General features: G+C 46.1%; 1 protein-coding gene across 1 annotated transcript; it reads left to right on the top strand.

The window, feature by feature from the left end:
* Positions 1 to 537: 537 nt before the first annotated feature.
* On the top strand, positions 538 to 3,538 carry LOC136154634 (melanoma-associated antigen 8-like). The gene is made up of 5 exons (XM_065916836.1): positions 538 to 684; positions 1,454 to 1,600; positions 2,324 to 2,407; positions 2,556 to 2,625; positions 2,724 to 3,538. Exons 1-5 carry the CDS (start codon positions 538 to 540, stop codon positions 3,536 to 3,538), a joined length of 1,263 nt encoding a protein of 420 aa, XP_065772908.1.
* Positions 3,539 to 14,564: the final 11,026 nt, after the last annotated feature.

Genomic DNA, 14,564 nt, shown 5'->3' with positions numbered 1-14,564 from the left:
CAGAATCACATGAGGACCACACAGTCCTCTCCCTCTGCCCTCCTTCTGAGTTCCATCCTTCTCTCCCTTTCCCTTTGTCACATGGCAGGGCTGGGTCAGGAGAAGAGGAGACATCTGGATGGGGAACTGGTGCCTGAAACTCTGCGGAGAGGAGCGCAAAGTACCAGGTGGGAACCATGGCTCATAGGTCAGTAGGACTGTTATGATATCTCCCGGGGGAACCATCTTCCTTTGGGAAGAGCATGTCCTGTCACCACCATTAATAGAGTGACCAGTAGCCACATGAGGCTGGGTAGTGTGAACTCCAATGTACTTAGTGTGTCCCAGGGCCTGGCCTTCTGCCTTAACATAATGTGAAGTCAAATGTAAATAGCTAGAAGTGGCTAATGGCTAGATAGCCCCACTGAGGAACTTCAGAACCTACACGGGGGCCAAGAAGCACAACCTCCCCTGTGGGTCACTGGGAGTGGTGGTAGGTGGGGTCACTGTTCCCTCTGGTTCCAGGGCCATGTATTTTACTTAGTGGGGGAACTAATGATGACAGATATGGAGTTTGTCCAGTCCCTGGAGGGTGAAACCCCAGCACCACGGGCTCTCATATCCCAGTGTGCACCTCACATGTGCTTCGTAGAAGCCATTCTGCTGCTCCAGGAGACCAGCAGCTCTGGAAGCTGTGGTCTCAGGGCAATGAGGGCTTTGGTGTGAGGGTCCACCCTTGGGTCAACTCAGGGACATCCTGTACCTTGCAGAGCTCAAGATGAGGACCCTGAGGAGGACACAAGGACCCTGAGGAGGACACAAGGACCCCATGGATCCCACCCCTTCTGTCATCCCTAGGCATCCCTTATGGCGGCACGAGCACTTGGCAGCATGTCCCGAAATTTGGCATCCCTGTCTCTGAAAGAATGGGGACCAGATATAAGGGGTGGGCCTTAGAAGGAGAAAGGGAGGATTTTAGGTTCTGAAGAAGTCTGGGTGAGGACCCTGAGGAAGGACTGAGGGGATCCTGGACCCCATCACAGAGTGGGCTCAGGGAGCACATAGGGTGGGATGAGCACATGCCGCATTTCCTAACATCCGGGTCTCAGAGAGACTGGGGACCTGCTATAGGTGGCAGGGCCTCAGGTGGACAGACAGGAGAATTCCAGGACTTGTAGGGTAACAAGTTGAGGTCCCTGACGGAGGACTAAGGGACCCTTGGCCTCAAAGAAAGCTGTCTCTGTTGTCGGTCCTTGGCGACCCTGAGGTAGGATGAGAACCACAGGCATGGTCTGACTTCCTGACATCCGGGTCTCAGAGAGACTGGGCACCTCATATAAGGGGCGGGGCCTCAGCTGGGGAGAGGAGAGACTCTGAAGCTCTACTCGGACACAAGGTAAGGTCCTGAGGGAGGATTGAGGGGACCCCCAGGGAGGGCTGATGGAACCCCACAGATCCCCGCCCCTGTCATCAGCCCTGGGAGACCCTGGGGGTGAGAAGAGCACACTACACCTGTCCTGACTTTCTGACATCCGGGTCTCAAGAGAGACTGGGGACCTGTTGTGAGGAACCGGGCCTCAAACTGGGGGAGGACCGAGCCCCGGTCCTACCGGGAGTCAACGTAAGGACCCTGAGGGAGGAGTGAGGGGATCCGGACCCCAGAAAAGAGGGGACCCTGGTATTCCCCAGGCAGGACGACCTTGTGCTGCATTTCCTGACATCGGGTCTCAGAGAGACTGGAACCGGGTGAGAGCGGTGGAGGCTCAAAATGGAGGACGGGCCAATTCCAGGTCCTGCCTGGAATCTAGGCTCCAGGCGGGGAAGGACTGAGGCAGTTAGACCCCAACACAGAGAGGGATCCTTGCCTTTGATGGGGGTCTTAGAGGTCCCAGAGCAGATTGAACAGGATGAGCAGTTTGTCGACCTCTGGCTTAGGGGCCTCGGGAGATGAGATGTTCAGTCGGAGGGTGGAGGCTTCAGATTCACAGAGGGTGAACTCCATGGACAGAGCTGAACCCACTCTTGTGGTCAGTGCTGGGAGTCTAGGCTGGACGTGAGGTGAGGACCGAGCATCTCCCCAGCCTAGGTACAACCCGCAGGAGGCCCTGGGCAGGTGTGACCACATGTGGGGCCCCTTAGCACTTTCTCTTCAGACTCGGGTCTTGTTCTGAGTTACTCTGCAGGCCCCCAAAGGGCAGGGTCCAGGCCGTGGCAGGGGAAAGGTGGGCCCTACAAGGGAGCGACAAGGGAACCACTTCCCCCACAGCTGGGGGGGGGGAACCTCAGAGTCCAGGGCTGTGCAGAATCTACCCCCGAGGGGCCCCCTCCATTTTTCTCACTCCAGGAACCAGGAGGCAAGAGCAGAGGTCTGAGGCCTGTGTCCAGAGGTCTGAGAGCAGAGGAGGTCCAGGCAGTACCAGGAGTCAAGGTGAGGAGGGTGCCCTGAATGAGCACCAGAGGTTCCCCATCCCAGAACAGAGGGAACCCCACAAAGCCCTAATTCCCGCACTGTGTCAGCCCCAGAACCTCTGGCTGTGCTGGCTGCATGCAGGGGAGCCACTGCCCTCCTCCTTCAGGTAGCCAGGAGTCAGACTGCCCAGGAGGAGAGGCCCTGTGAGGACGAGAGCACCTCGAAAGAGGAGACCTGTTAGTGGCCTGTGTCGACCACCCAGGGTATATTTCTTAGCTGAGACCCATGGTCCACAATGTCCCCTGCCTCACTCCTATCTGTGGTTTGATCCCAGGCATTGTGCTCGTGGTCAAGATGAGTGAGCTGAGCAAGCCCAAGGAAGACCTTCAGGACCCAGGCGAGGCCCAGGGCCTGGAGGAGGCACAGCTCTTGGGGGCTGAGGGGGGGGAAGCTGCACCCCCCTTGGCCTCCTCCCCACCAGTCTCCTCCTCTGCCGCTGAAGAGGCCTTGCCCCAGAAAGCTCTGAATAAAATGGTGGCTAACATGGTGAAGTTCCTACTCCGCAAGTATCGAACCAAGGAGCCAACCTCCGATGCCGAATTGCTGAATACGGTCCTCAGGGATAACCAGCAGCACTACCCAGTGGTCTTCCGCCAAGCAGTTGAGTGCGTTCTGCTGGTCTTTGGCGTGGATGTGAAGGAGGTAGACCCCAGGAAGCACGTCTACATCATGGTTCCCTGCCTGGGCCTCACCTGTGATGCAGTGGAGAGAGGTGGGCAGGGCCTGCCCAAGGCCGGCCTCCTGGTGGTGGTCCTCAGCCTGATCCTCCAGAATAGGGATCACGGCCCTGAGGAGGAGATCTGGGGAGCACTCACCAAGATGGGTGTGTATGTTGGGAGGGAGCATTCCATCTTTGGGGAGCCTAGGGAGCTGTTGACCCAAGTGTGGGTGCGGGAGGGGTACCTGGAGTACCGGCAGGTGCCTGACAGCGCCCCTGCTCAATACGAGTTCCTGTGGGGTCCCCGGGCCTTTGCGGAGACCAGCAAGGAGAAATTCACGGAGTATCTGCTCAGGGTCAACCAAAGGGCTTTTAGGTCCTTCCCACTCCCTTCTGCAGAGGATGTGAGGGAGGAGGTAGGGCGACCCTGAGCCAGAGCAGCAGCCGGGCTGATACGTCCCTCTGTGATTGAAGAGGGAGTAGTCAGCCTTCTCAGGAGTGATGGCCTGAGCCACTTGGGGAACCTGGTGTGTAGCATCTTTAGGTTCCTGGTCTCTGCGATGACATGCAGATTGATCTCTGTTTTCTTTAGGAATTTTTCAAATGTGTATTTCAGTTTAAGGCTTAATAAACTTCAGTATCTAACTTTGTGAATGACATTGATCACACGTGTATTTGTGCTTACCCAGTTTAAGGACAAGAGTCTGGCTGGTTTTTAAAAGAGTTTGGGAACTTTCCCATTTATTTTGTGACCCTGAACATGGTAACATGAGAATGGAATTATAAGCATTTTGGAAATATGAACTTACTTAGCAGTAATGTACTTGGTGAAAGAATTAGAAAATAAAATGTGATTATAGCGAAGTCTTGCTTCTTATACTTTTTGTCTGTCATTATATACTGTTAAGCTATCTCAGTTTATTTGAATTTTCCCAGGTTATTGTTTAAGAAAGTAGGAGAATACTAATCTGACTAAATAAGGCCCTGCCCCCTGGCTCATTTATTCCACAGAACTTCACAGAGCCTGATTTCTGTGACAGGTCGTGTTAGCAGTGGGGAAAGCAGGGCACCCCCACAACTGGAATGATGATCTAAGAGTTGCAGTCACATGAGGAAGGTGGAAAGACGTCCCCTAGTCCCACAGAACAAGGCAAAACTTGGCGGGGTGGTGGGGATCCAGGAGGAACCCTCAAGTGTCGGTGCCTGAGCCAGGGTGGTTTGGGGCTTTGGGAAGCTGGGTTCCTTCTGTGGGAGGTGATCGTGATGAGACTGGGTGGTGGCAGCAATCAGACCTCTCGACGATGTCTTATGGGTGAGAAGGAAATTTGAAATAGGACATATACATTAGAAGTTCCTCTTCATTTGGAGATGAATCTCCTGGGTCCAAAAGACAAAGTGCACTGCGATCAGGATCAAGTAGATGCCTGGTTTTTCTGCCTGAGTGTAAATACACTCGAAAGGTTCCAAATGAGACATGAGTGAATTGGGGTTGGCACACATTCTTCTCAGTCTCAGGGTTTATAGCTGAAGACATTTAGTTACAGTGTTGCAGAAACCAGTACTGGGAAACCAAGCATGACACTTGGAGAGTTGGAGAAGTCAGGTTTATTACACCAGCGGGCCCAGAGGTGTTAACACTCCAAGCTCTGAGCCTCGAACAAAGGGATTGCAGAGTTTCTATAGAGAGACTAGTGGGCAAAACTAGCTGTTAATAGGCTTGTTTAAACTAAGGGGTTTCTCACGTGTGGGAACAGTGGTCAAGATGGGGAGGGGGATGCCTGACCTGGACAGGCATGATTAAGCAGGTTTGCAGGGGCTGGGCGATTGCAAAGAGCAGGACAAGGGTGAGTGAGATAAACTACAGTTCCTAGCACTGCAAATCTTCAGTTTCTGATGCTATGGGACCTACATGATCTAGACTTTGCAAGGGGCAAGCTGAGTTACAGAGGCAGAAGGAGAAGGAGGTGCTGTAAAAATTTAACTTTTCCTCTTCGTTCCCCCTTCTTGATGCTTCTATCCCTCGTTAAAGAAAGCATCATCGCATGTTTTTGGTAGGACATTCAGAGCTCCCCATCGTTTATGGGGCTGTATTGAACTATTACCATTTGTAAATTTGTGGATTCAATCCGAGAGGTTATGAACTGGGTAATAGCATTGAGAATACAAGGGCCAAACAAGAGCGCTGCAAAGAGCATGAAGTGAGGGCCTATTAAAGAGAGAAGCCTTGATGGCCAACACCAGATATTGCTCCAATTACCCCAGGAATTAGCTAGTTTTTCTCTCCTTTTATGATTTGGTCCCTTAGCTGTTGGGTCATGTTCCTGACTATTTCTGACTGGTTTATATAAAAGTAGCATTCTTCATTCAAGAAGAGGCAGAGTCCTTCCTTTTCAGCTGTCAGTAGGTCTAGACCTCTCCTATTTTGCAAAACCACTCCAGCCAGGGAGTCTAGTTGGTCCGGTAAGGCCACTAAAGATCTGATCACTCTCTCAATGTTGTCTGTGAAGTCTTTGGATAGTGTATGGTAAAAGGTCTTTGATGAGCAATTCCTCCTATCCCCATACCTATCCCAGCCATGATTCCCAGACCAGCTAGTAGGGGTATAAACTGGATAGCTCTTTTTGACTGTGTATGTGCTGCCAGAGGTATGGTGAGAGTCTGGTTGTTAGGTACAATATTCATCTGGGGAGTGAGGCAAGCTAAGGTGCAGATACCCATCTAATTGACAGGTAGACACAAGTAAGCATCTGTCCCACAAACAAAGAAAAAGCCTTGATGGGGGCGGCACCATCTGTTACAGCAAGGGACACCAAAAGGCTGCAAAGCAACCTGCACATAACAGGTAACTGAAGACTAGCAAAAGGGTTTCTCCCCATCTTTGGGTTGTCACGGCTCTAGCAGGTGAGCCTATCATGAAGGGATTTCAGTTATACTGTGGAGCAGTTTAATTAGTAGGGAGAATCAATCGTAAGAGACTTCTAATAAGAATGAGGCTTCCCATTATAGCGAGATAACAGACAGTTAACTGCAGCTTCTGACCCAAACACCAGTCCTGGGGCGTGACTGAAATTAGTCCTGTTGTGAAGAGCACAGAAATAATAGCAATCAGGGATAGAGCCAGGCTTGACAATGAATATCCATTGATATTTTGATAGCCAGATCCTCAAGCTTCTGTCGTGTGTTGACAAGCCAGCTGCCGGAGTGTGGCTGGAGCAAGTCTCAGCATCCTTCGTGGGTGAGGGTCGTTGTTTTTGTAAACAGACTTTGAGGATGTTTTTGGGGCCCTGAATTGCTTTCCAGGTGTCCTCATTATAGGAAACTGCTGCCTTCTTCACTCTGGTGTGGTGGATCCAAGGGATGAAACCTATAACTTTAACAGTAGTAGGGGTTGGTGGGATGACCACGTGAGGGCCTGTCCAAACTGGCTGAAGTGGTTCCTTTTTCCAATCTTTAACCCATACCTCATCTCCTGGCTGATAGTGATGAATCCAATTTCCCAGTGTAAAGGGTGTCCTTTCTCAGGTTTCTTCAGCGATATGGAGGAAGAATTTCCCAGGGCCTACACCTCCAGGTCAGCTAGTTGGTGGTCTCCCTTGAGCTTTTTTATCACTGGGGGTGATCTCCCGTATAAGATCTCAAAGAGGGAATAGCCTGGGTACTCGGGGTGCATTTATAGAGGGTGATGTGAGTCCACAGACTAAGGCAGCTTGTTCTAGTGTTGTCTGGGCATTGGCTGGGGGATATTCTTGTCGTACTTCTACTTGGAGAAACAAACTTAACAAGAAAGTTGAAGATATGTCGTCCAAAGATTAATAGAAGTAGAAAAGCTGCCGAGGCACAACTAGGAGAACCAGGTCCAGACATTGGTTCGTGACATTAGTGTTTCTCTAGGTGTGATAAGATGCAAGAATTTGGACTCATAAAAATGTTTGCCTGAAAACATCTGACTATCTGAAGGCCTGTTTCTCTGGGTTTTTCCCAGAGCTCAGAGTGCCTTATTTTCTGTCTCCACCCTTAACTCTTTTCAACGGGGTGTTGCAGATCAGCATCTTGTAGTGGTCATGATTTAATCTTTGTAGAGTCAGCTGGGAAGGGCCAACTTCCAGTTGATAGTCATTTCTATTTGATGGGTTAAAGCCTTAGCTGGGTACAGTGTTAATTAATCCCCTCACAATGAGTTCTCCAAAAAAAAAAAAAAAAAAAAAAAGAAGAAGAAAGAAAACAAAAAATCATGTTTCATTAAATATTAAGTTCTAGTTTTGTTAATTAAGTTCTGTGCTATTAAGACTCACTTCTGAGATTGTTCCTTCTTATGTTATATTGCTAAAAGGTTTAATTAAATTATTTCAAAAAGACACTCTTAAGATTGTCATAGTCATATTTGACTTCATAGTCATATTTGACCATGTTTGGGGGACATTTCATGGTCATTGTGTCCCGCGGTGTTGGGAAGGCTCATTCCCAGGTCTAACAAAGATTCCATTGACAGGCCACTCAATGTGTTGTCACTAGACCAGGCCTTGTAAGTAGCATAAGTCTCTGGACCATACCTGTCTTTCTAGCCTCTTGGTCCACGAAAATGTTCCCTCTTGTTGTTTCTTCCCGTAATTAAATTTACATGATTAAAATTATTGATCTCATATGGAACTGCATATCAGCATTTTATCACAGGTTCTGTGACACATTTAGTAACATAAAAAATAATCTTCTGAAACAAGCTACACAGAAAATAATATAGCTGGCAGTTATTAGTAAGGTCACAAGCAAGAATTTAAGTCAAGAACTTTCATTGGGTATAGCCCAGTATACCCCAGGTCACCTGTCTCAGTTAAATGATTATAGCCAAGTGTTAATCTCCTGGTTGTACATCATGGAGCATCTGACCTTTATCCAAAGACTGGTTGCTGAGGTAAGATTTAGAAACAATCTTAAGAGTGTCATTTTAATAATTTAATTAAACCTTTTAGCAGTATAACATAACAAGGAACTCTTAGAAGTGCGTCTTAGTAGCACAGACCTTAATTAACAAAATTAGAACTTAATATTTAATGAAACATGATTTGTTTCTTTTCTTTCTTCTCTTTTTTTTTTTTTTTTGAGAACTCATTGTGAGGGCATTAACACTGTATGCAGGTAAGGATTTAACCCATCAAATACAAATGAGTTCTATCAAGGAGCCGGGAAAAGCTAAGGGGCCTTGTTGGATTTCCCATAGCTCTGGATTTTTGATGTTTAGCTGTTGTTTACTTATTTTTAATTTCCTGATGTAAGAGCAGACTGTCACCATGTTTTAAGGACATCAAGATAGTAAAAGTCTAAGCTTGAAGGGTTATTTTTTGTTGAAGCAGAATGAGCTTTTTCTTCATGTACCATAATCTTAAATAATGTTTATTTATGTTACCAAAGTAACAAAAACATTTTAAAAACCAATGAAAATATCTTAAAGGCAAAGAAATTTATAGTCTGTTATTGAGAGCTACATTTTAAGAAAACTTTGTTCTCTAAACAGAGAGAAGACCAAATTCCAGTCTGGTACCAGCTTACTGTTAATAACAAAATGTGTTTTTCTGTTTAATCTTAGAAAGTCTTTTCCATAAATTTTGAGGAACTAGATGTATTCTTCTAAAGGCATGCGAGTAAAATCATAGAAGACATGTTTAAAATCTGATTCTATTACAATTGACAAAGAAACCTGGTCATAACACTTTAATATGATAACTAGAATTATAATTGACCATATTTTATCAGGGCATATCAGATCTCTGAATTTCACATAATTTTAGGATATCTATATTAGTAATATCAGCCATACAGTATAACCTGTAAAGAATTTTTTCACCCCTTTAACAGTACTTCCCATGTAATTTAACATGTCCAGTGAACCCAGGTAGCTTAATAACTCTTTGGGATGTCTCAGCATCCCAAAGGTAGCTAGAAGTCAATTTATTTAGGAAGTTTTGCCGATAAATACCAAAAGCTTTAACATAGTCAGGCAGGATCATGTAAGTTACTGTGAAATAATAATTATTTACTTAGCCAAAGTTAACATAAGATTTCAAAAGTTAATATAGAACAGATCAATTAAGAGGTAAAGGAACTTAAATCTATTATTAAAAGCAGTTCAACATCTGAAGAAAGTATGTCTTCTTAACAGAGAGAAAGGCCAAATTTAAGTCTTTGCACCAGCTTACTTTAAACTCATTTAGGTAAACCTCAATTAAATTTATTTTAAACTTAGTCCTAACCATGCACAAAGCATTTTTACAGGGTACACCTTCCACAAACCTTTTAATCACTTTCTGTAATAGCCACCTGCAAGTCAGACCTACTTTCTTTTCCCTTTATAAAATGAAATTTTATTTTTTATATCTTCTTTATTTAAAACACACATCCTACTTTCTTATTAGATTAGCAAATAAACATTGATACTAAATATTTAATATTGAATATTTCCCAGTTCACATGAATCTAAATTTTTTTTAGGTTTTTTCTTTCTTTCTTTTTTTTGTATTTAGAATTCTTTGGTTTTTAAGCACTTATTTTTCTTTAGGGCAATTAAATTAGAACTCATTTACAACTTCAACAATATTATCAGAAAAAAGATATACACTGAGACATACATAAATCCAGACAGACAGACTGAGAGAGATCTTATAGTTTTCTGTTTGAGATTTAAAATATCTCTTTGACACCCCCCCCCCTTTTTTTCCCTTCTGTTTGAAGTTCTAATTTGCCCAGGGCTGAGGTCTCAGGCATAGCTGACTGTATATTTCAAGGACATGGAAAGGGTTAACTTTAAGCTTTTCCCTGGGCAGGTCTTTTAACAAGCTAGTTGTTTTTAATTGCACACGCAAAAAGAATTAATTGGTTTTGTAGTTTCCAAAAGTTTCTTTGAAGTTTCTTTTCAATCAGCAATCACACACTCACAATCATTCAGAGGCTACCACAATGCCTCCCTTCCTCCCAAGTCCCCAGGTTTCCCTATCTGATGCTCCCTTCCTGGGAGCCCAAGGAGGTGATCAGTCTCCTCTTCTACCCGTTGGGGTAGGTTCCTGCTTGGGGACTGGCCACAGGGCCTTATCTTATCCTGTGATCATTCCTGGTGAGTTGGTCTGTCCCTCCAATGAGTTCAGTTGGGGTTCGGCCGTCTGGAGAGTCGGAACACCTGTCCGAAAGAGAATCCAGAATACCGTCAGGTGGTGTGCCTCCTCGATCATCTGGGGTTCCTTTGCTTCGGCACAGCCCAGCCAACCGTCTGGTGGCTCAAGGGGCCAGCGTGGTTGGAATCTCACTGGGGCCTCCAGAAATGTTACAGAAATCAGTACTCGAGAAACCAAGCACCACGCTCAAAGTTGGAGAGCTCAGGTTTATTATGCCAGCAGGCGCAGAGGATTTAACACTCCAAGCTCTGAGCCCCAAACAAAGGGATTACAGAAGTTTTATAGACAGACTGTAGTGGGCAAGCCTAGCTGTTAATAGGCTGGTTTAAACTCAGGGGTTTTGCGTGCCCGGGAACAGTGATGGGGATGCCTGACCTGGAAAGGCATGATTAAGCAGGTTTGCAGGGGCTGGGCGATCGCAAACAGCAGGACAAGGGTGAGCGAAATAAACTCCACTTCCTAGTGGTGCATGTCCCCACTTTCTGAGACTACGTGACCTACGTGATCAAGACTTTGCAAGGGCCAAGCTGAGTTACAGAGGCAGAAGGAGAAGGAGGTCATGTAAAATTTTAACTTTTCCTCTTCAACCACTCTTAGCCTTCCTGTAGGATTTTAATGGGGAACTTTTTTGAAACTGGCAGATGGACTCTTAAACTGATGGAGTGGCTCTCCTAGGTGGTGAGACCCCAAGGCCATAAAAATTGCTCTGAAGCTGAATTCACACAGCTCAGAATCCGCCTTGAAGGTGAACGGTGGTGCATTGTGCATATCTTAGCCAGATTTTGTGAAGAAAACTCCCACTGTCCTTGTCCTCCCACTCTCTCTTGTCTGATACCTGCCCCTCACGAAGGTCTCGGCCATCAGGGAGCCCAAGGGCACCTGTGCAGGTGTTCAGGCAAGTTCCATCATGTTGCTGGCCAAAATCTTGGCCTTCTCTGCCCACCAAAGGTAAACAAAAAATACAAAGATAGAGTGGGCAGGCAGTAGAAATGTGGCTTTAATTCTCAGCCAGTAGAGAGGGGAACAAAGTAGGCTCATGCCTCAAAAAGAGCCCCCTGTCTATGAGGAATCTAGGGGCTTATATAATCTAAGGGCTCCCAGTCAGGAGTCAGTGATGAGGAACAAAGGTGTTAGGATCTTGATTCCTTTCTCTTGCATTGCTTCAAAGTCAGTCATAGACTGGCTCAGTAACCCATCCATTGAGCCTGGCAGTTCAGTGACTCAGTGGCCTTCTTTCTGATATGTAACTACAAGGGGAAGGGTGTTGTAAGGGTATTCACCAGATACAGGGTGTATTTAGCATAGAATCGAAGAAAAATAGGTGTGAAGTGTGGCTCCTGTAGAGTTAGGGGGCAGAAAAGCAAACAGTTACAGACATGCAGAGTTCAGAGCAGTTAAAGTAAAAAGAAACAAGGAATGTCCAGGCCTGCTCACTGTGCTCTTTATCTTATTTGTTCTCAGGAAAGGGATAGAGAAAAACTCATTTTTCTTTTTTTTCCTTTTCATTGAAACAAATTCCCGCCTGTCAGTTTATCTCCTCTTTATTGATGGATGAGGGAAACTGTTGTCATTCCTGTCTGGCTGACGAACGAAGTTCAGTTTTCCTCTATGTGACAATCACCACCTGTTCAGCCCAGGGGCCCATCTATCTCCTACTTCAAATTTTTCTTGAGAGATGAACCTCACAAATCTTTATTGGGGTTCTGAGGGGTAGATTGTCAGTCTTCCGTAACTTCTTTAGTGCTGACACAGGACTCGTAGATGCTACATAGTTGGGGTCATGGAGCTCTTGCCTAGTTTAAAAAGAGGCCCTAAGGGAACCTTTCTGGTTATTCCTACATGATCTGTTCGAAGGAGTGGCTGTAATCTCTCTGGGGGGCATGGATTTTTGCTCCACATCATCATTTTCTTGATGTAAGTATGTTCTCATCTGGAGGAGACAAAACTTAGCAGATTTTTTGTTTTTTGGGTTTTTTTTGAAAAACAGAGGCCATAGATCAGTAAATGAGTTATTGTAAATGGGGGTCAATGAAAGAGTATAAACCAAGTTATATTTGATGAAAATTTTGGTTCTGGTCCAGGTAGGGTCAGTGCTTGGATCATCCTGTTTAAAGGAATGGAGCTATTGGGACTCAGAAGTAGTTGGAGGAATGGCAACCTGGACATTAACAGACAAGACAGAAAAAGCTAAGCCTGAAATTAAGCCCGAATCCTAATTTAGATTTAACACTTGTAGCCAGGTAGCCTGGCTCGTTGTCTGTTGTTGTTCAGCCATGTCCAGCTCCTTCTGATCCCATGAACTGCAGCACACCAGATTTCCGTGTCCTTCACTATCTCCCAAAGTTTGCTCAAACTCATGTCCATTGAGTTGGTGATGCCATCCAACCATCTCATTCTCTGTCACTGAAGGAGTCTTTTGAGCCTAAAAAAGAGAACAACAGTCTCAAAGGCCCCTTGCTGAATCATGTAACTTCGCAGAAAACAAAACAGAACTTTAGTTCCACCTTGATGCTCCAGGCCAGTTGCATCTATCTGGGACTTATCAACCCCTGTCCAGAAACGTTCCACCCCCTACACCTGCCCAGAAGACTTATCGCCTCCTGTCCGGAAACTTTCCACCCCCTACACCTGTCCAAAAGACTTATCACCCCCTGCCCAACTACAAATGTCATCTCAACAAAAGAATACTCAAAATATCCCGCCTGATTAACGTTTCCCTTATCGCTTCCACAAACCTCCCTTTAAGTATGAAGCCTCCCTGATCCCTCTTGGCGCTCAGCCTGGTCGTTAGGCTGACTGTCGCCCCTCCTTGCCTGAATAAAGGTAACCTACTTCTGTTGAGGTCGTGTTTCCTTTTCTGCCTTGCCCGAACTGTACCTTACAGTCATCCCCTTCTCCTCCTGCCTTCAATCTTTCCCAGCTTCAGGGGCTTTTCTACTGAGTTGGCTCTTTGAATCAGGTAGCCTAAGTATTGGAGCTTCAGCTTCATTTAGTTGTCTAGGTTTATCTGAGTAGACTTTAACCTTTCATGTGGCTATTGGTCATTACATATGCTTTTTTTTTCTGCCAACATATGGTCCAGAGAAATTTCATTGTCTAAACATAAAACAGTTACAACAGAAGACCTCTAAAAATATGATTGCGGCTGAATGGCTGATGGCATTCTAAGTCTGGCACAGCTCAGAAGACTCACGTTCTTAACAATACAAGGACTTGTCTGAAATCACACCATAGCATCACCTAGGTATTTCCATAGCTGCTTTATTTTGTTTGTGCCAGAAGTCCTCTTGGAGGAGGTTGCCATCAACCCCACTATAGGGCTGCCAGGCGGGCGATCCACAAACTGGAGAGCAATTACCCCGAAGAAGTTCTGGCACTCCTGAGAAAGCTCTAAGCCCCACAATAGACTTCCCAACTTGGGAATCTGACAAAGGAATTGAGAATCTCCAGGGAAACTGACTTTGGAGATCAGTGAGATCTGATTATAGAACTTCCACAGGACTGGGGAAACAGAGACTCTCAGAGGGCAGGAACAAAACCTTGTGTGCACCAGGACCCAGGAGAAAGGAACAGTGGTCCCACAAGAGACTGAGCCAGACTTGCCTGTGAGTGTTCCAGAGTCTCCGGTGGAGGCCTGAGTCAACAGTGACATGCCGTGGGGTTAGGGTCAGTGACAGCAGCAGTCCTGGGAGGCACAGCATGCTGGCACAAGTCCTCTTGAAGGAGGTTGCCATTATCCCAATCATAATTTGGTCCCAGGTTAAAATACAGGGGAGGAACACAGCCCCACTCATCAGGAGAAAATTGGATTAAATATTTACTGAGCATGTCCTTGCCCACCAGAGCAAGACCCAGTTTTCCCCATGGCCAGTCCCATCCACCAGGAAGCTTGCACATGCCTCTTATCCTCATCCATCAGAGGGCAGAGAGAATGAAAACCACAGTAACACAAAACTAAGTTAACTGATCACATGGATCACAGCTTTGTGTGACTTAATGAAACTATGAGCCATGCCATGTAGTGTCACCTAAGATGAATGAGTCATGGTGGAGATTTCCGACAAAATGCAGTTCACTGGAGAAGGGAATGGAAAATCACTTCAGCATTCATGCCCTGAGAACCCCATGAACAGTGAAAAGGCAAAAAGATTTGACACTGAAAGATGAATTCCCCAGGTTGGTAGGTGCCCAATATGCTTCTGAAAAGAGTGGAGAAATAGCTCCAGAAAGAATGAAGAGGCTGAGCCAAAGCAGAAACACCAGGCTGCGTGAATGTGTCTGGTGGTGAAAGTAAAAT

This window comes from Muntiacus reevesi, chromosome X (genome assembly GCF_963930625.1).
Source record: "Muntiacus reevesi chromosome X, mMunRee1.1, whole genome shotgun sequence".
Taxonomy (NCBI): domain Eukaryota; kingdom Metazoa; phylum Chordata; class Mammalia; order Artiodactyla; family Cervidae; genus Muntiacus; species Muntiacus reevesi.
Note: the sequence above shows the minus strand (reverse complement) of the source record. Positions and strands in the feature narration are given on the sequence as shown.

Excerpts from the sequence above, each read along its gene's own strand:
- LOC136154634 (XM_065916836.1), top strand. The coding sequence starts at position 538 with ATGACAGATATGGAGTTTGTCCAGTCCCTGGAGGGTGAAACCCCAGCA. Across the intron at positions 685-1,453 it reads CTGGAAGCTGTGGTCTCAGG|CCCTGGGAGACCCTGGGGGT; the intron begins GCAATGAGGGCT and ends CCCTGTCATCAG. Across the intron at positions 1,601-2,323 it reads CGGTCCTACCGGGAGTCAAC|GAACCAGGAGGCAAGAGCAG; the intron begins GTAAGGACCCTG and ends TTCTCACTCCAG.